Source organism: Rattus norvegicus, chromosome 10 (assembly GCF_036323735.1).
Source record: "Rattus norvegicus strain BN/NHsdMcwi chromosome 10, GRCr8, whole genome shotgun sequence".
Lineage (NCBI taxonomy): Eukaryota > Metazoa > Chordata > Mammalia > Rodentia > Muridae > Rattus > Rattus norvegicus.
In genome coordinates, this window is record NC_086028.1 from 4,413,916 (window position 1) to 4,434,544 (window position 20,629).

General features: G+C 48.2%; 1 protein-coding gene across 8 annotated transcripts in view; it reads right to left on the minus strand.

The window, feature by feature from the left end:
• Window positions 1-20,629, minus strand: part of Snx29 (sorting nexin 29) — a 413,817-nt gene that overhangs the window by 22,050 nt on the left and 371,138 nt on the right. For all 8 annotated transcript variants that reach the window (XM_039086859.2, XM_039086858.1, XM_039086860.1 and 5 more), the window contains one exon: window positions 3,515-3,654. In XM_039086859.2, the coding sequence (XP_038942787.1) occupies window positions 3,515-3,654 (140 nt within the window). The remainder of the gene's footprint in view (window positions 1-3,514; window positions 3,655-20,629) is intronic.

Consider the following 20,629-nt stretch of genomic DNA (forward strand, 5'->3'; position numbering starts at 1 on the left):
CTTGAAAATCTTCAGGAAATGGACAATTTCCTAGACAGATACCAGGTATCGAAGTTAAATGAGGAACAGATAAACCAGTTAAACAACCCCATAACTCCTAAGGAAATAGAAGCAGTCATTAAAGGTCTCCCAACCAAAAAGAGCCCAGGTCCAGACGGGTTTAGTGCAGAATTCTATCAAACCTTCATAGAAGACCTCATACCAATATTATCCAAACTATTCCACAAAATTGAAACAGATGGAGCCCTACCGAATTCCTTCTACGAAGCCACAATTACTCTTATACCTAAACCACACAAAGACACAACAAAGAAAGAGAACTTCAGACCAATTTCCCTTATGAATATCGACGCAAAAATACTCAATAAAATTCTGGCAAACCGAATTCAAGAGCACATCAAAACAATCATCCACCATGATCAAGTAGGCTTCATCCCAGGCATGCAGGGATGGTTTAATATACGGAAAACCATCAACGTGATCCATTATATAAACAAACTGAAAGAACAGAACCACATGATCATTTCATTAGATGCTGAGAAAGCATTTGACAAAATTCAACACCCCTTCATGATAAAAGTCCTGGAAAGAATAGGAGGTTCAAGGCCCATACCTAAACATAGTAAAAGCCATATATAGCAAACCAGTTGCTAACATTAAACTAAATGGAGAGAAACTTGAAGCAATCCCACTAAAATCAGGGACTAGACAAGGCTGCCCACTCTCTCCCTACTTATTCAATATAGTTCTTGAAGTTCTAGCCAGAGCAATCAGACAACAAAAGGAGATCAAGGGGATACAGATCGGAAAAGAAGAGGTCAAAATATCACTATTTGCAGATGACATGATAGTATATTTAAGTGATCCCAAAAGTTCCACCAGAGAACTACTAAAGCTGATAAACAACTTCAGCAAAGTGGCTGGGTATAAAATTAACTCAAATAAATCAGTTGCCTTCCTCTATACAAAAGAGAAACAAGCCGAGAAAGAAATTAGGGAAACGACACCCTTCATAATAGACCCAAATAATATAAAGTACCTCGGTGTGACTTTAACCAAGCAAGTAAAAGATCTGTACAATAAGAACTTCAAGACACTGAGGAAAGAAATTGAAGAAGACCTCAGAAGATGGAAAGATCTCCCATGCTCATGGATTGGCAGGATTAATATAGTAAAAATGGCCATTTTACCAAAAGCAATCTACAGATTCAATGCAATCCCCATCAAAATACCAATCCAATTCTTCAAAGAGTTAGACAGAACAATTTGCAAATTCATCTGGAATAACAAAAAACCCAGGATAGCTAAAGCTATCCTCAACAATAAAAGGACTTCAGGGGGAATCACTATCCCTGAACTCAAGCAGTATTACAGAGCAATAGTGATAAAAACTGCATGGTATTGGTACAGAGACAGACAGATAGACCAATGGAATAGAATTGAAGACCCAGAAATGAACCCACACACCTATGGTCACTTGATTTTTGACAAAGGAGCCAAAACCATCCAATGGAAAAAAGATAGCATTTTCAGCAAATGGTGCTGGTTCAACTGGAGGGCAACATGTAGAAGAATGCAGATCGATCCATGCTTATCACCCTGTACAAAGCTTAAGTCCAAGTGGATCAAGGACCTCCACATCAAACCAGACGCACTCAAACTAATAGAAGAAAAACTAGGGAAGCATCTGGAACACATGGGCACTGGAAAAAATTTCCTGAACAAAACACCAATGGCTTATGCTCTAAGATCAAGAATCGACAAATGGGATCTCATAAAACTGCAAAGCTTCTGTAAGGCAAAGGACACTGTGGTTAGGACAAAATGGCAACCAACAGATTGGGAAAAGATCTTTACCAATCCTACAACAGATAGAGGCCTTATATCCAAAATATACAAAGAACTCAAGAAGTTAGACCGCAGGGAGACAAATAACCCTATTAAAAAATGGGGTTCAGAGCTAAACAAAGAATTCACAGCTGAGGAATGCCGAATGGCTGAGAAACACCTAAAGAAATGTTCAACATCTTTAGTCATAAGGGAAATGCAAATCAAAACAACCCTGAGATTTCACCTCACACCAGTGCGATTGGCTAAGATCAAAAACTCAGGTGACAGCAGATGCTGGCGAGGATGTGGAGGAAGAGGAACACTCCTCCATTGTTGGTGGGATTGCAGACTGGTACAACCATTCTGGAAATCAGTCTGGAGGTTCCTCAGAAAATTGGACATTGAACTGCCTGAGGATCCAGCTATACCTCTCTTGGGCATATACCCAAAAGATGCCTCAACATATAAAAGAGACACGTGCTCCACTATGTTCATCGCAGCCTTATTTATAATAGCTAGAAAATGGAAAGAACCCAGATGCCCTTCAACAGAGGAATGGATACAGAAAATGTGGTACATCTACACAATGGAATATTACTCAGCTATCAAAAACAACGAGTTTAAGAAATTCGTAGGCAAATGGTTGGAACTGGAAAATATCATCCTGAGTGAGCTAACCCAATCACAGAAAGACATACATGGTATGCACTCATTGATAAGTGGCTATTAGCCCAAATGCTTGAATTACCCTAGATCCCTAGAACAAACGAAACTCAAGACGGATGATCAAAATGTGAATGCTTCACTCCTTCTTTAAATGAGGAAAAAGAATACCCTTGGCAGGGAAGGGAGAGGCAAAGATTAAAACAGAGACTGAAGGAACACCCATTCAGAGCCTGCCCCACATGTGGCCCATACATATACAGCCACCCAATTAGACAAGATGGATGAAGCAAAGGAGTGCAGACCGACAGGAGCCGGATGTAGATCGCTCCTGAGAGACACAGCCAGAATACAGCAAATATAGAGGCGTATGCCAGCAGCAAACCACTGAACTGAGAATAGGTCCCCTATTGAAGGAATCAGAGAAAGAACTGGAAGAGCTTGAAGGGGCTCGAGACCCCAAAAGTACAACAATGCCAAGCAACCAGAGCTTCCAGGGACTAAGCCACTACCTAAAGACTATACATGGACTGACCCTGGACTCTGACCCCATAGGTAGCAATGAATATCCTAGTAAGAGCACCAGTGGAAGGGGAAGCCCTGGGTCCTGCTAAGACTGAACCCCCAGTGAACTAGTCTATGGGGGGAGGGCGGCAATGGGGGGAGGGTTGGGAGGGGAACACCCATAAGGAAGGGGAGGGGGGAGGGGGATGTTTGCCCGGAAACCGGGAAAGGGAATAACACTCGAAATGTATATAAGAAATACTCAAGTTAATAAAAAAAAAAAAGAAATATAAAAAAAAATGTAAGCTTAGTGCTGACGGAGGACCATCAAGGATGCTCATTCAGACACCAGGTTGGCAAGGTCCAGGTTGGAGTTTGTTTCAGCACCAGTGACAGCTCCCAGGTGCTGCAGCTTTGCACACTGGGAAACCTGCACAGAGCCCCGGGAACCTAACTCTAATTGTGCAAAGGGAGCAGAGCTTAGCGCCCAGGAGCATGCCTCAGGACAGATACTCACACGAAGAAAGGCACCAGCTGCACCAGGGTCTCCTTCTTGGGGTTGGCAGCAAACTCAGGCACCATCTGGATGACCTTGTTCATGACGCTGCGTAGGTAACTCTGGAGTTGCTTTCGTCGCTCTTCCACAAACTTGGCATCCTAGGAACAAGGTAGAAAGGTGTACACTCGTATACTTGCTTCCTAAGCTCAGAGAGGATCTTATCCAACACGCGCCCATCAGGTGACACTGGCAGAGGAGCTGGAGTGGAGAGTGGCATGCTGGCTTGCTATGTGCAAGGCTCTGTTCCATCTCCATCCATCACTGCTCAAGGTGGGATGGGCATCAATCAAAGCATCAGCCCCAGGACACGCCTATGCACAAACTGTCTGCATGGCTTCACATGTGCTATGGGAATGATGCCTGGGGCAGCGTTTTATTAAGCATAGGAAAGGTGTCCCGATACCTGTGTACAGAGTGCTCCCAAAATGACTGAGTGAGTGAATGAATCACCAGATGTGGCTATTATTTCTGATGGAGTTCACAGAGACAGCATAAATACACAGGCATACTTAGTTATTGATCGTACTGCTATCCTCTGGAGTACATACTAATTTATCTTCACAGTTTTTCAAAATATGAACCTGTCACTGATTACAAAAGATTCAACATGTGACTAAAGCAGTGTGGCACAGTCTGAAGGTAGGCACAGTGTCCAAGTCACAATCACACCCCTAGGTGTGTATTGGGGGCTCCTCACTCCTCACTTGGGCTTACTCTGTCCTGTGTCTGTCTGGCCTTTGCAGACAGGGCTAGCTCCCCAGACAGCAGCCGGCACCATTGTGCCTGTGCTTGGAACTGTGTGATGGTCTGATGCCCCCTTTATATCCCTGCCTAGCTCTACTCCTGCCCAGGTGGGTCCTGGCTATGACAAAGAAATGTGGGCAGTATGGATGTCAGCAAAGGCCTTCCTGGTGGGTCCTGGCTATGACAAAGGAATGTGGGCAGTATGGATGTCAGCAAAGGCCTTTCTGGTGGGTCCTGGCTATGACAAAGAAATGTGGGCAGTATGGATGGCTCGGTGTGGAGAGAAGGCTGTGGAGAGGCAGGAACTCACAGCCTCAGTCTGGTGGATCACCCACAGCAACTGTGGAAAGGGCTGCCAACAGCAGAGCTCCGCCCTTGCACCAGACCACTGAGTAAGGATTCTTCTCTGCTTCCCCTGAGCAAAAGGAGCTCATCTCGTCAGGGCTTAGGTATACTCTGCCCACTGGGGCCTTATATTGATTGGATGGTACCCAGACAAGCCTCCCAGTGCTCCACTCACCAGCAGAGAACTCCCGAACAGTCTGGGGTAAGCATGAGTGAACAGGGTGCCGGTGACAAAGGACTGGCTTATTTTCATGTCTATCCCTCAGAAAATCGGACTCTGCAATACCAGACACTTATTTACAGCTATGACTGTGGTTTTCAGAGACTTCAGTTTTATAGCACACCGTGTGTGTGCTCTGGGAAGTCTCCTCCAGGAACTGTGTGTGAGGAAGAACCAGGGGACTCTACTAGCAGGACTTCCCAGGCTACCACAAAGGCAGTGTCTTCTTGTCCCAGAGTCTTGCCATGAGTTGCCCCAGTGTGCAACCCTAGTGCTCTGGGCTGGGTGGGCATAGCTAGCACTGCCCTAAACCTCTACAGCCTGGAGGGATCGAGTCAGAAAGGATCTTCCAAGCCCACGCTAGAGCCACCTGACCTGTGCTCACTGGGTCTGGACACTGACTCTGCTCCTTGCTCTCTACATTAAGCAATTAGATGTTCATTCCTGAGAGGGGTGATGGGTTGGGTGAGGGTGAGGGTGAATGGACCTACCTCCCCAGGCCTGGGCTTTAATTTGCATCAGAAACCCCTAAGGCAAGCTTGAAAGGCTCTGCAGCAAGATGAGACAGGAGCTATTAGCCCTGGAAGGGACTACAGAAGGTTCTGGGCATAGGCAGAGACACTCAGCAGTATAGCCACAACAATCAGAGATGGGTCTTTATGGTGTACAAGTGGCTTTGCTGAGCCACCAAGCCCAAGGAAGGTAAGTGCCCCAAGTGGAGGCCAGAGGACACCCCCCCCCATCCATCAGGTATCATCTTAGCAATGTCTGCTTTCACCCAGGCCCTGCCAGAAGTGACTTGACAGACAGGGTCTTACCTGGAGGAGCCCCCAATTCTTCCCTAGCACCCACTCATCTTGAGAGCCAGTACCTGGGAACAAGCACTGTTTGATTAAAAAAATCCAACTGAGTGGCAGCCAATGTCTAACCGCTTGCTCTCGTGTGTGTGTGTGTGTGTGTGTGTGTGTGTGTGTGTGTGCACGCGCGCGCATGTGCATGTGTGTGATGTATGTGTACCTGTATGTGGAGACTAGAAGACTACAGAAATCTTGGGTATTGTCCCTCCAGACATACTTTTGAGACAGAGCATTTTACCTGTGGCTCACTGAGTAGGCTGGGGAGCTGGCCTCAAGGCCCTCCTTGCTCTGGCCTTCCCTCCCTGGCAAGGGCTTTACAAGTTTGTGCCATCATATGAGCTTTTTTTCTTTTTTAAAGGAAGTGGGCTCAGCTATTTTTCTTTTATCTGATGTTACGTTACAGAGTGGACTAGCTCCCTACCTCCTGACAAAGTTTAAACCTGAGCAGTTCAGAGTGAGCGACAGCACCTCTCAAGTCTTCCCTGTGCCCATGCTCCTCACAAGCTGTCTCATTACAAGACCACCAAGGCTGCTGACAGGTTTGGATGGGGAGACGTAGCCCAAAGCCCTAAACTAGACAGCAGATAAGCAGGAACTCAGGCCCCAAGGAGCAATTTCAGACCCTTCAGCTCAGGAGACAATCCTCAACCTTCACTGAAAAACCCTTTTGTTTTTCTCTCACTGACAGGCACCTGCATTCAGTTCACAGAGGTCTCACTTCTCCTTGAGTTTTAGCAGAAGCCACTTTCTGTATGGACAGAGGGATACTGATCACCTCAGTACCCAGTAGACTGTCTGACTTTGACTTAGCGCCACGAGCTGCCGAGACTCATGAGCTGCTACCAAAACTCAGGCCCCCGGCCTGAATATCCCTCCGCCATGTGCAGAGTCATGGGAGAGTGCATACCTGCAACTGGGGAAGGCCATGCGGTCCTCTCCGTAAACACTGATGCCCTTATTTTATTACAAAAGTGCCTCAGGTGCCCCCAGTAACTCATCTAACGAAACAGTGGCTTCTTCGTTATATGGCCTTTTCACCATGTACTGCTGAGGAACTAAAGCCAGGGCCCCATGCATGCTAGCAAAGTGCTCTACCTCTGAGCTACATCCCTAGCCATGCTAACATAGCCATAGCTGGATGTGGTGGTGCATTCCCATAATTCCAGCATTTGGGAGTTGAAAGCAGAAGGATCAGGAGTTCAAGTCCAGCCTCAGCTGTGCAGCAAGTTGAAGAATGCCTGTCCTACATGAAACTCTATAACAAAACAGGACAATAAAATAAATAAGGAACAATGATAGCCACTTGATACTTCATTCTTAAATACTTAGTATATAATTCTAGAAAATTAGGGCATGTTTCTATGTAATCAAACACTATTATTACCTCCAACAGAGAGAACACTCACATGTTGGTATTATGGACTGGTGCATCTGAAGTTTCAAAGGAGCCTGCTGCCTCTGAAGGCTTTCTGTGTTTCTGACTTTGTTTTTGAGACAGGCTCAAAGTTAAAGTTGGTCTTAAACTGGTAAGCCTAGAATCCTAGTGCTGGGGTTATGCGTAACGTCACCATGGCTGACTACTCTTACAATGAGAATGGAGGTGTCAAGCCAGGACCTCAGCCAGAAGCTCTCCCAAAGGTTGAGGGGCAATGTGGACAGGCAGAGTCAGCCCTTCTTGTGAAGAAGTCAGTTCCCACCATTTTTACCACACATGCTGTCAGGAGTCTACAGATGAGGTTTGACCCACAGGTTGTTTTGTATGGACTAAGCTGAGTCCACACAAAGATTAAAAGTAGAGAGTTCTTAAAAACCTAGATCCTGGGGAGGGGAGAAAAAAAAAAAAAACAAAAAACAAAAAACCCTAGATCCTGGGCTTCCCTTTCACGCCCGGCAGCCCTATTGTTTTCTCTTCACAGTGCCTGCTGGCCACTCACCTGCCTTCCTTCATTGGTGTCTCTCCCCCTGCCCCAATCCCACTGCATATCTCACATAGGTCAAGCCTTGTCTGTCTAATTCACCCTGCATCATAAGATCCTCACACGGTGCCTGAAGGAAACAAGGACTTTGAAAAACAACTGGGTGAAATATGTTAATCAGGAGATACATGAGGAAGGCAAGACTGGTGGCCAGAGACAGCTCTGTGGAAGCCATGGTCCATGACCAGGTGAGAGAACACACAGACCCAAAGGACAGGGGAAAGCAGACCAGGCTGGTGTGGAAACAAGTCCTTGGTTCTAAGGGCCGCTAGAAAACAAAAGACCGTGTGTCAGTGAGCTGGCTTGTCAGAGCCTGTGTGTCATCCAGGGTACCTGGGGTGATATCACAGACACAGATCGTGCTCCCAGGGTGGCAGTCAGCATGCAGAGTAGAAATGATGAGGCTGGGTGTGAGCCCAGCACATAACCTGCCAGACAGCTCTGCTGGCCACTTAATGAGTTGGTGTTGTCCACAGACCTGCTGCTGTTTATAGCTGTGTCTGAATACTACCATCAATTATGGGTGGAGCTGTTCACTGGGTAAGCAGGGTGCACAGGGATGTTTTAATGGGAGTATTTAGTCCTCCCATAAAGCCCCATTTTACTTCAAGCTTCAGAAAAGAAGGAGAGCATTAAATTAGGCATTTCTCTAAATGAGGGTGGACGTCAAGTGCTTGGGTTCCACCCATCCCTGCGTAGTCTCTGACATGGCTTTTCTCCTGCAGGAAAAGCTCCACACTGCAGCAGTGCCTTCCCAGAGGAAGAGTCACTGTGCTTCCTATGCCCCCTCACACTCTTATCAGGCACGACCTGGAATTCTCAGTTGGTCCAGTCTGGCTGGAGCAGCAGACAGGCCAGTCCCTGCTGAGAGGGGCAGCTTCAAAGTCAGCAGATCTAAAACAGGTCACTGGCCAGAGAGTTTACAAACCTTGAAGAAGCTTGAGTTGGCCTCCTAGTTCTCACCATTCTAGTTCTCACCAAGGTAAACACTGGCACTATTTCATCTAGCCATCTCTGTCTGCCACACCATACCCTGGAAACTGGTGACTAGGCTAAGAGCACCCTGGCTGGGTTCTGATAAATGGTCACTGGTAAATGTTGCCAGGGATAGAAAAAAAAAAGGTGGGGGGAGATTTCAGAGAACACCATATCCCACAATCATCTCCATGTACCTTTGAGGGAAAAGCCAGAGGCTGGTGTCTGGACCAGATGCTCCGTCTCGGACCTACCATTTTTCTCAGACTCAGAGATGGCAGATCATAGCCCTGGGACTGGGCAGCACAGCGACAGAATAGTCAGGAAAGAGTTTGGACATGCAAAGCAGCACTCCCAAAAGATCAGTGGCATGCACTAACCATGAACATCAACTGCAGACAGAAGGGGAACCATGCCTGTTCCAGGATGGGCACCAGGAATCCAACTGCATGGGGGCCACACTCAGCCCATCACACCTCACATGGTGACGCTAACCACTGCAGCGCGGCCTTCACTGAGAGCTCACTCTGTGCCCAGCACTACATGACAGGTGACCTGTTCCCTCAGCTGCCCTTACAGCAGCTTTACGAAGGCATATTTACGAAGCTTTACGAAGCTTCCCATACTGCAGAGGAAGACACTGAGGCTCTGGGGGATCAAGGGTCTCCTCCACATTACACAGCTGAGGTTAGATTAATAGTGAATGCCATCTGTCCTGACTGCACCAGTCACCTGCCTTGAGAACCAATGTACCAACACCAGGCTAAACCTGCAGCTCTGACAAGAACAGAAATAAGAAACCAAATGCTATCACCTTGGCTGGAGGAAGGAGAGTCAGAGGTCCCGGAAGCTTGTTCTGCTCTGGTCAAGTCAGATATGGTGGTCAGTCTGCCCACAGGCAGAAGCCACTGTGAAACTGTCTCTCGTATCTTCCCACTCCCCTTCAGGGATGGTCACGGGCTGAACTCTTGTGGGGCCACACTGAGCCACAGGAAAACCCCTGCCTTGGTTGCTAGGGACCAGGGTGGATATCTTTAAACCTGCTTTCTCTTAAGTACTTGAGATTCCCCTCTGTTTTTGCTGAACTTAAGAGTCCAAAATGCCTCTTCAAGATAAGAGAAGTAGATGAAGGCAGGCCCAGCAGGTCTTTGCACCACCCACATGCACACTGCGGTGGTCTGAATAAGAATGCCCCCCTAGGTCCATGTTTGAATGCTTAGGGAGTGGCATGATTTTAAGGGATTAAGAGTTGTGGCCTAGTTAAAGGAAGTGTGTCACTGGGGGTGGGTTTTGAGGTTTTAAAGTCCGAAACTAGGCCTCTTTCTGCTGCCTGTGGATCTCAGCTCCTTCTCCAGCACCATGTCTGTCTTTGTGCTGACATGTTTCCTGCAATGCTGATAATGGACTAAACCTCTGAAGCTGTAAGTCAGCTCCAATGAAATGCTTTTCTTTATAGGAGCTGCTGTGGACACTGTATCTCTTCACAGCAATGGAACATGGACTAAGACACACACATGCATTTCTTTACTTAGTTAATAGTCACTTTCTTAATGCAAAGTCAGGGCTCTGACCGGGTCCTCACATGCTCTAGCACAAGCTACACCCCCAGACCCAAGAGCCTCCAGTTCAACAGATGACCTTCCCACACTAACTCCTGCCTGTCCAGTACTCACTCTTCCCCCACCATGATGCTGTTGAAACTACATTATAATCCCCTAAACAGCTTTCACTTCCTGCGCTCAGCCCACTCTGCCGGAAAAAGGCATACCTGCTCCTGGAATGGGCTGGGCCCAGATGTCAGGCCAGATGTTGGAGCATCCACGATCTGCCTATGGTGATCACCCCAGTTATGAGTCCATGTGCTGTAGAAACACTTAATCCCAATCTGGGGTTTTACCCTGCCTTTAACCATTTAGTGACCCTGAGGTCTGAGGTAGGGACACCATCAGGGTACTGCATGGCCATAGCAGAGCCCATCAGTCCCTCTTCAGAGTGATGATTTTTAAGTCATGGAACAGATATGTAGGAACAGACAGACAGCCCTTCCCATTGAACTTATTCCCTGGAGCCATGGCATAGCACTTAAGAGGGCCTTGGGATTCCTTAATCCCGAGGTCTACTGGCAGGTCTCATATCTACAGCAACTGCAACTCATACACTTAAGGATATGCCAAGACAGTAGCTGAAGCTGTTCTGGGACTTGACAAATGCCTGTGACTTCCAGTGGTGACCAAGTCCCAGGAGCCACAGCTGCCACTGGGTTTCACCACACATGTTCACTCTGTCCAGAGAGTAGCTGCTTTGACTGGAGTGTAAGATATCCCTCACAGGCTCCTGTATCTAGGCCCTGGGCTCCCAGGTGCTGTAGGGATGCTGTAGAAACTTGCAAAGGTGGGTTCCAGCTAGAGAAAGTAGATCACTAGGTCAGGTCTTGGGGTTATATAGGTTACATAGCCTGCCTATTTCACGTCTTGGCCTCTGCTCTGTGTCTGTATGATGGTCAAGTCTCCTTCACGTGGTCTTGCTACCATAATTTCTGTCCAAACACGTAGAACCAAGCATGCATGGGCTGAGGCCCATTAACCCACATGCCCTGATAAACCTTCCTCTTTCAAGTTATTGATTTCGCCAGTGCCATGTTGACATAAATAGCTAACAAAGACAAGTTTAGTTCCATTCCAGACCCCAGGATAAACCCTGGACTAGGTAACCAGGCTGAATCATGGACTGGCCCCTTGGGTCTTAATTTCCCTATGCATAAAATGGGTTCCACTAGGGGGATCTGATGAGAGTGGGAGTGGGTGGGTGGGTGGGTGACATTAACAGGCACTTGGGCCAGATAACATGGCACTTTCTGCCTTGGCCTTGCAGGCACTAGTACCAGAGGTTTCTGAATGCTTCCTGTGGGACCAATGACCTCAGGAGCAAGATGACATTATCTTTCTACTTGAGGACATCAAAGTACCACAGGATGCTCACTTTAAACTGGTACGGGGATTTGAACTTTATGACCTGACACTCGGAGTTCTGAGGGAAAAGGCGTCCTGTGCAGCACAGTCTGACCTTGCTCCAGCTCTACCCTTGGTGGAAAAGCTTGCATACCTATGTGAGGCATGTGCCTGCTTGGGTCACCAGTGTCCTGAGCCTGGACACAGACATTCAAATCTCCACAGAGGACAGGTATCTCCTCACCTCAATGGCAAAAAAGGACAGGGGACCCAGTGCATGGTGTGAAGCCTATGGCCAGCACAGGTCTTGTGCTAGCCCTCCTAGCCACTGTAGCCACACAGATAATAGTGACACGTCACTGCCGCCCAGTTTAGCACTTCTCACCCTGGCTCTGGGCCAGCTCAGACTCTGCAGCAGCCACACCTGGCCACGGCAGAGCGTATTCTGAGCTTGTTTAGAACTCCTACCTCCGCTGGACAGAACACTCCACTGTCCTCACACTGCCTCAGGCCCCTCTGCTGAATGACTGACCGACCACAAGGGAATAGCACCTGGGAAGGGCCTGCGTCCTGCCTGCCTCTGAGAAGCTGCCTGGTTCAGTCTATGAGGGTGATGCAGGACATAGCCCCCTCCCGGTGCAGATGTCAGCAGCATTCGGTGGTGGCACAAGATAGTCTAGAAAAGACATGGCCCAACCCGCTGCTTGCCCAGCTTGGGAACTGAGAACCTGCAGGTTCTCAGGAGCACAGCACCACTGGAAAGGGGTGGCTGGTAGGGTCCACGTCTCTGGACTCAAAGTATGTGAGGTATGGTCAGTACCACAAAGCCAAGCTGACAGCAGGATTTGCTGTAGCTGTAGTGAGAGCTGTGAAGCCCAGTCTATGCTGCTCTTTTTTTTTTTTGGTTCTTTTTTTCGGAGCTGGGGACCGAACCCAGGGCCTTGCGCTTCCTAGGTAAGCGCTCTACCACTGAGCTAAATCCCCAGCCCCTATGCTGCTCTTAAGGAAGGCCTTCCGTGAGAATCCTCAGGAAGTGCTTTAGACTGGGCTCTCTTGCTCCACTGTAGGAGGCAGGCAGGAGACAGGGAGAAAAGAAAAGGCAAAGGTGGGAACAAACAGAAAGCTACCTGGTGGGTTTGTGGGGCCAGCTTCCCAAAAGACAGGCCTGCCTGCCCCAACTGAGGTCTCATCTATCATGCGGTTCACAAAGCCACTTCCGATGCCCTGTGGGTAGCGGTCAGGCCCAAGTGACACTTTACTGCCAGCATCTGATAGCCCTGCCACCTCCATGCCCATTCTTGTCTTTCAAGGAGGGTTGAGTGATTCCACTCTGGTTGACAACAAATGAAAGTGTGTGAGAGTGTGTGTCTGTGTGCATATGTTATATTTGTGTTGAAGAAATCCGATGCTGTGCCAGTTCAGACAACACTACCACCTGGGCCAGCCTTCTAACACAGAAATAACTGAAGCTCTTCTGGGTGAGCGCTGATGCACACACACCATCCTGAGCCACTGGGAGCATGGCTCTTCTGTAGTTAGCTCCCTTCTGTGTACAGGCTGACACACAGTAGTTACTCAAGAAAGACGCGGCAGGCAGCAGGGTGCAGGACCGTGGTTTAGGCAGGATTGATCCAGGACCATGACTTGGCTAATCGCAGCCATCATGACTGAGCCTGGCATGATACAGGACCCCAGCATGAAGCTATAATAAAGCAGTCACTCCTGCTCATTGTGCTTCACTGATAGAAAGTGAGCCAGGAAGGCAGGTCATGTTTGCCCAAGAAGGATCCTGCCTGATAAGAAAGCCAACTTAGAAAAACATAGGCAGAGCAAGAAACTATTAGATGGTAGGCAGGGGTCCGTGAGTACCCAAGAGAAGCCTTAGACTTTTAGATCCAGCCATTCCTGAAGTCAGATTCTATTACACAAGTCAGTAAATTCTAGTTATGTAGTAGCATAGTAAGATGCTATCTTTAAATAAGCAAACAAAACTTATATGGAAAAAGAAATCATTATTTCTAAGAAGCCAGCCCTGAACTTCCAGGATAACAAAATTCAAAATTCAAAAGCTTTTACCCAGGTGCAGTCTGTGAACGTGGCAGGGCAGACAGGCTCATGCAGGGGAATGACCCACTGCACTAGGCACAGCCCAATGGCTGCCACAGAAAATGTTAAGTGCAAGGGGAAGCCCTTCTTGTTTGCTCTGTCCCCTCAGTTGTCACTATAGTTTCCATAACCATCACTGTCACAGCCCTTACTGTAAGACACAGCCAGATCTCAGGAGGAAAGTGGCCTTTGGGTCACCAGCTGACAAATTCTGCCTGGAAGCTATGTCCACAGCACTGGTCTAGGCCCCCCATGGAGATAGACCAACATCACTAGTGTGATCTGATGTTCCCGAGGGTCCTCAGCTCCACCAGGTTTTCTGACTTCTTCGTTCCCTTCCAGCCTTCACGGCTCGTGCCAGCTTGCTCTGCCATGTGCTCCTAGGTCTGCACACTGACCCCATCCTCCACCTGGAAGTGACAGCTCTAAACTGCAAACTTAGTATTATCCTTTGCTGTGGTTTTGGTGCCTCCCTCCTGGCACACATGTGCCCACTTTTATAGAAACAAACCATTAAACATGCAGCCATACTAAAGCTACTGAAAGAAAAGAGAGCCAAGAGAGGTATACTCACGGGGTGAGTTCTATGAACAGGGAGGATTCAAGCTGAACCTGACAGAGAAGAAAGACCCACCATGGGAGGAGTTGGGCAAATTCAAAAGCTGTGCATGCAAAGGTCCGGAGTCAGGAAGGGGACTGAGGGCTGTGGTCTAAGGGGAGACAGATGTTATCCGCTGCAGTGTGGCCACCAGGAGGCTGAGGAGATTAAATGAGAGAGTGCACATAGGCAAAGCCTATGCTTTGTGAGTAGTACCGGTGCATAGCTAGCAACAAAGAGCTGCCGTTCTTAGTGGATGGCCCTGCTAACGTGAACAGGGTTCTGTTTATTTCCTGCTCATAGGAAGAAGACTGCCTAGTTCATGGGGAAAGCCATGAGCCAGATCAAAGGCTCCTTTGTGACTCAAAACAGTTCCATTTTCAGCAGCTTTATGAGGATCAGGCACTTGGCTCAAAAAAGCTTCAAAACTCATTACAAAAAAAGAACTTCACTTTCCCTCAGAAGGCAGAAGCCCCAGGAAAGTAAATGATGAGAATGTTCTGGGGAATGAGCCTAATGCTTCTGTGACCTGGGAGACAAACAGCTCTCCAGAAATAGGTCTCTGCTACTCAAGATGCAAAGCCTTCACAGCCCTTCCATGAAGGACTAAGGGCTGGCACAATGGCGACTCTTGGTTGTCAACTCAACTAAAACTCAAATGGCTGGGCACACTGTGAGCAATTTTTTCTTACATAAATCATTTGAAGTGGGAAGGCACACTTCTAACCTGGATCTGGAGACAGGAAGACACACACACACACACACACACACACACACACACACACACACACACACACACACACACATTAGATAAGCTCTGTTTCTCTGGAGAAACCTGTCTAACACAGGTGGATATTCACCAAGGTATTTGCTTAAATTATGGTCACTAAAGAACATGATTTTAGGTCTGAAGAGATGGCTGTGGATGTGGGCAGAAATGCCTCAGGAATATGAAGACTTGAATCAGTCCCAGGACCTGAGTTAAAAATCACGGCATGGTGGCATGCCTTTATCATCCCAGGATGGGACAGCCTGACCCCTGGAGCACTCACTGGACGGTTAGTTGAAGAGATGCTCTTTCAAATAACCCGGTGCCTGAGCAATGGCACCCAAAGTTGACCTCTGGTGTCTGTGGACTTGCACACATGTGTGCACATACAAAGAGCACAATTCATGGCCTACTGTTCCTCCATGCAGAGAAGTGCAAATCTAGCCTCTGCTTACACGAGACACGTGCAACCCCCAGAGGTACATGGGCTCCTGAGAAGTTATTGCAAGAGCTGGGACACCTCAACGGGGCTGGCTGGCTGGTAAGCAGAGAAGCAGGGATGCACATGTGTTTACAGCAGCAGAGGTCGGGTAGACACAGCACACAAGCTGGCCGGGTTTCAGGAATAAAGGAGTCCAAGGTGCTACTTCCAGGGGGAGACTTGTCATGTCTCAGTAAACAACTGATGACAAGGGGGGACGTGGAGATCTCAGAACCAGGAGGAAGGCCTCCCCAGCAGGAAAATGACACAGGTTCACAGGCTCACAAAACAAAGAATGGGACAGTGTAACAGCAGTGTCACCCAGTCCTTAGAATATAGGGAGGGCCCAGTGTGGGCAAAACAGAAATAAAACGTGCCTGAGACGCAGGATCCACTCCACTGGAAGTGAGCACGCCAGGCTACCTGGGGGATCAGTTTGCCAAGAGTCCTACGATGGATGCCTCGTCACCAGCAGCCTCAGACCAGGCAAACCAAGTTCCAAGGAGCCATGAGGCAGGAACTTCTGCTGTAGTGATCAAGCAGGCATAGTGGTGCACACCTATAATCCTAGCACTCAGGAGGCCAAGGTCATGGGTTCAAGGGCAACATGGGACACAATGCAGTGAGGCACTATCTCAAAGAAGAGGGGGGTATTAGCTAAATGGCTACATCTCAAAGCACTGTAACACCACCGAGGAATGCAAGCTGGGACAGGACACATAAAGAGTAGCATCATTTATGCAGTCATAAAAAGATAACACTTTTATAATCCCACCATAAAAGCACAAAGGCAGCGACCAAAGGGACCACCAGCCCCAATCTGCTCCCCTCTGGGATGGGGGCTGCAATGAGAACTCAGCTGTATTTATGATGTTTAATTTCTAAACATTAACACTCCTTCCATCTGGATGGAGACATGTGCTTATTCATTATGGCTTTCTGTGTGCTCTGGGGACTAACAGAAAATTTTGCAATAATTTTTTTAGGCGCTTAGAAGTAGATAGGACAAAATGTGCATGGTTGTTGACTATAGGTGGTGAGAAGATGGATGGTTTTCTTATTCTATGAGTTCCTTCTTTTTCCCTTCTCTCAAGGAACCATGCCAAGGAATTCATGCCTGTAATCCCAGTGCTGACCAGGCATGGGCCACAAAAATCATAAGTCTCAGGCCAGCCTAGGCTATAGAAAGATACGTTATTTCAAAAAAGAAAAACAAAAAAGGCAGATCAATGTACTATCTGGCTAGCAATACCATCTCTGAGTGCAGACCCCAGGAAGCAGAATAGACAGCAGATGGTTAAATGCAGCCAGTGTCACCCATACTTCTAGAAAGAGAAAAGATACTTAAACTATGGTGTCTCTACAGAGTGGAATACTATACAGCAACGAAGTGGGACCATCAGGTTTCCCATGCAGCAGCAAAGAGGTATCTGACAGCTGTGGTGTGGAAAGAAAAAGCAAGAGAGTTCAAGTTCAGAAGCCCTCCATGTAAGGTTCTCAGGCCTCAGACAGTCATTAGAGATCAGGAGCAGGACTGTGGTCCACTGTGGAGAAAGTGACAGGAAGATGTTGTTCCTGGTGCTGTGGCCTGTCTTGGCTTGCTGGGGTATGGGGGGAATATTCTAAACAGTACCTTCAGGTTGGAAGCTATACCCCAATTTAAAACAATACCAGAGCCTGGAATCCCCACATTCAGGACTGAGGCTCACACATCACTCCAGGTTACAGAGTGAGGCCAGCCCAGGCTCTATGACAGAGGGAGACCTGACTCAGCAAAAACAATAAAAGTCACTCTTCAGCGAGGTAAGGAGGTAAAAGGCATGGGCATGAGGCCCTGCAAAGGCCCCACAGTGGCTGTGCTCTTGTGGTGTGATCACTTAAAGGGTCCACAACCTTTCGGAACAACGGCACCAACTGTGGACATGAGCCCTGGGTGTGCGGGGGCGGTTGATAGTCAACCCATAACAGAAGTCAAATCAGTGTGGTTCCCTCTGGACCTGTTTTAAAGCTAGTGCGAGGGCAAGGTGCTGAGCTATGCTGAGTGAATTATGTAACAGCAGCCTGCTCTGACTGCTAGCCTACAGAGCCGGGGGTGTCAGGACGCTGCCAAGCACCCAATTCACACAGAAGCCTGGTGACTTGCCCGAGGCTACACAGCCAGTGTTTCCCAGTAGAACAAGCCCTTTACCCTTTGCCCCTAGATCCCATGGTTTCTGGAAGAGTCCTTGGCCTCAGAGAAAGTCAGCAACTGAGTAGCCCAGAAAGCTGGGTCCAGTAAAAATAACTAAAGTGCTGGGGCTCAGAGGTATTGGAATTCCCCCAGGATGCCAAGATGGTGATACCAGTCCTCAGTATGAATGGGAGCACTGGAGGGGAACGTGGCAATTATTCCCAATTACTCAAGAAGAGGGTAAGAGCTCAGAAGGGCTCTTCTCTGGTGCCATTTTAATCAGCTGTCCAAAAACACATGCAAAAACAGCAGATGGAACACAGGTTAAGTATATTCTGAAGGCCTTTCAAGCCGAAGGGGTAGATTAAATAATGATATACAAGCAATCTAACGGCCTAAAAACATTGTGGATGAGATCAAATGCCCGGTAGAGAGTCAAGTGTCAATTAGAAAAGCAGCAGGCTTGGCATAAAAACAAGGCTCTCCAGCTTGGGCAGGCAGGGGTGAAGCAGGGAGACAGCCAGTGGTGGCCAGCTAATTGGGAAGGCTGTCCCCAAGTGCCACACCAGTCATAACTGGTTTAGTTTTTTGAGACAGGGTCTCTTTATATAGCCCAGTTGGCCTGGAATTTGCTATGTGGTTAAGGCTGACCTCAAACTCAGGTTCCTGCAGACTCAGCCTTCAGGATAACGGGACTACAGGTGTGAGCATCATGGCTGCTGAAGATGCTGACCGTCCTACTAACATTAACTTCCAGTGTCCGGAGGTGGCATCTGGGAACCAACCATCTCTTTCAATGAATGCTATCTGCACCAGTGCCAGCACCTGTCAGTCCAGTGAAAGACAAATCCAGAGAAAGAAACTGATGGGAAAATGGCTGCCACGCAGCAAGTCTGCTGCTTGAGCTCGGGGCTTGTCATGGGTTCACTCTCTGTGCTTGATCTGCCCACAAAAGCCAGGCTCTGTTGTCCATGGTTGTCCATGATGTCACAGGACAGAGAGAACTATAAATCGGGCAGTTGGTATAGTGTGGGAAAGAAACCCACGAGATCAGACGAAGCTTCCTGGAGGTGTTACAGGTCAGAATATGCAACAGACAGCAGCCTTGGGTCCAACCTCTCCCTACGCATCAGGCAGCAGACATGGGGTGCAGGGGCACCCACACTTCTAATTCTTTACACATGACTGCAAAATTTGTATTACATTTGATATTGAAAAGTCTCCCCAAGAGCCCCATTTCCTCCACTTCAAGGCTGAGCTCATGTGTGTCACTGTCCTGGGAAGGCTTTCCTTGCAAAATGATGCTATGTATTGTAAAATCCCTTTAGTGCCATTTACTGACCTAAGAGAAGCCCGGGCTCCTGGCTGCCCTTGCTCAGTACAGGAAGCACCAGGCCTTTGCAGGAATGCAGAGCCGGCTTTGTTTGGACATGGATCTTTTACTCCCCCATTTCTCCTTGGGAAATGAGCTATCGCCGACGTTGTGGGTCTTCCCCCCACATCTGCACTCCACAGGCGCTCTCTCCATCACCTCTGGCTCCATACATCATCTCATTCATCCCAATCTCCCAGCACCTAGCACATCCTCTGGGACACACCCACTACAAGGAAGTGTGCTTGGAAAAGCCACCAGCTGCACTTTTGTACTTCTCTCTCAGGGTCAGGCCCTACATGGACACAGACCAGCACAGCAAGCACCACTGCCTTCTTGCGTGTGTTAATGAGCACTCGAGGAGTAATTTCTCTAACAAGTTGAAGGGCCTGACCTTGCTTCAGTGCCAAGTGAACACTCAGAGGGCCTAGGGTTCTCGGCTCCCATTGGCTCACTGAATACTAACAAAAGAGTACTGAGTCCCTGCCCAAGCCTGGAGCCATAAATGTGGCCTAGTCTGCCTGGCCTCTAGCACATCCTGCAAAACCCACCCGGCAGAGAGAGGCCAGAGAGCCCCCTCTAGTGGACCAGCAAGTTTTCTGCTGTTAATTGAACTGGGGAATCCCTGCTGAGACCCACACCTCACAATCTCCAGTCAGTGTCAGCACTGACGGCACTGTGGGGAAGCATACAGATGCCCATATGGTACATAAAGCAGACTGTAGCCTGCTCCCTAAATGGTCCCCATGAGTCAGTTCAGGAGGGAGGCAGTTAACAGCCAAGGCTGACAGTGACTGGGTGTTTATGACTCAGTCACCCCAAAGATGTCATGTCTGGATCCTCCCTGACGGTTCAAACAGACAAGTGAATCACCTCTGAAATATACCAGTCATGGAGAAGATCCCAACATAGTAACCTTTCTGGACAATTTGTACTCAGCTTTCTAGGAATTTTGCCATCAGTAGGCCCACATGAATCCACAAAAGCTTGGCCTTTAATTGAGATCATAAAAGGTCCTTATGGGTACAGTTCTACACCCTGACTCAGTCCTCTCTTGGAAATTGAAGAAATTGTCCAGTTCTGTTGTGGTCTTCAGTCAAAGTGAACTGAAGGGAAAGTGTTTACCCTCAACCTCATGTGAGGCCAAGACTATCCTTCAGCCATTGAGGAATGACAAGGTAAATGTCAGGGGTCCATGTGTCTATAGGAAACCAGTCTGGACATCTGGTTGCCACCCAGCTGGTCTACTCACTCAGAGTCCCCACTACACAGAGGACAGGCCTAGGGTTGCCCCCGGCTTTTTCTAAATGACTGAACTGCAGAAGCCTCGGTTGGTGAGGTTGGCTCATGGACTGGCATTCTCGGCAGACTTAACGCAGGCTTATAAAATGGGGGAGGGGTCGCTGAGGAAGCAGCGGGTGGAGAAGGAGCTGCTTCAGCCTCAGAGAATGCTCTTAGTGATGTAAGACGTATGGTAGGCCGAGCTAGTTCCTAGAGCCTCATGTGGCAGCA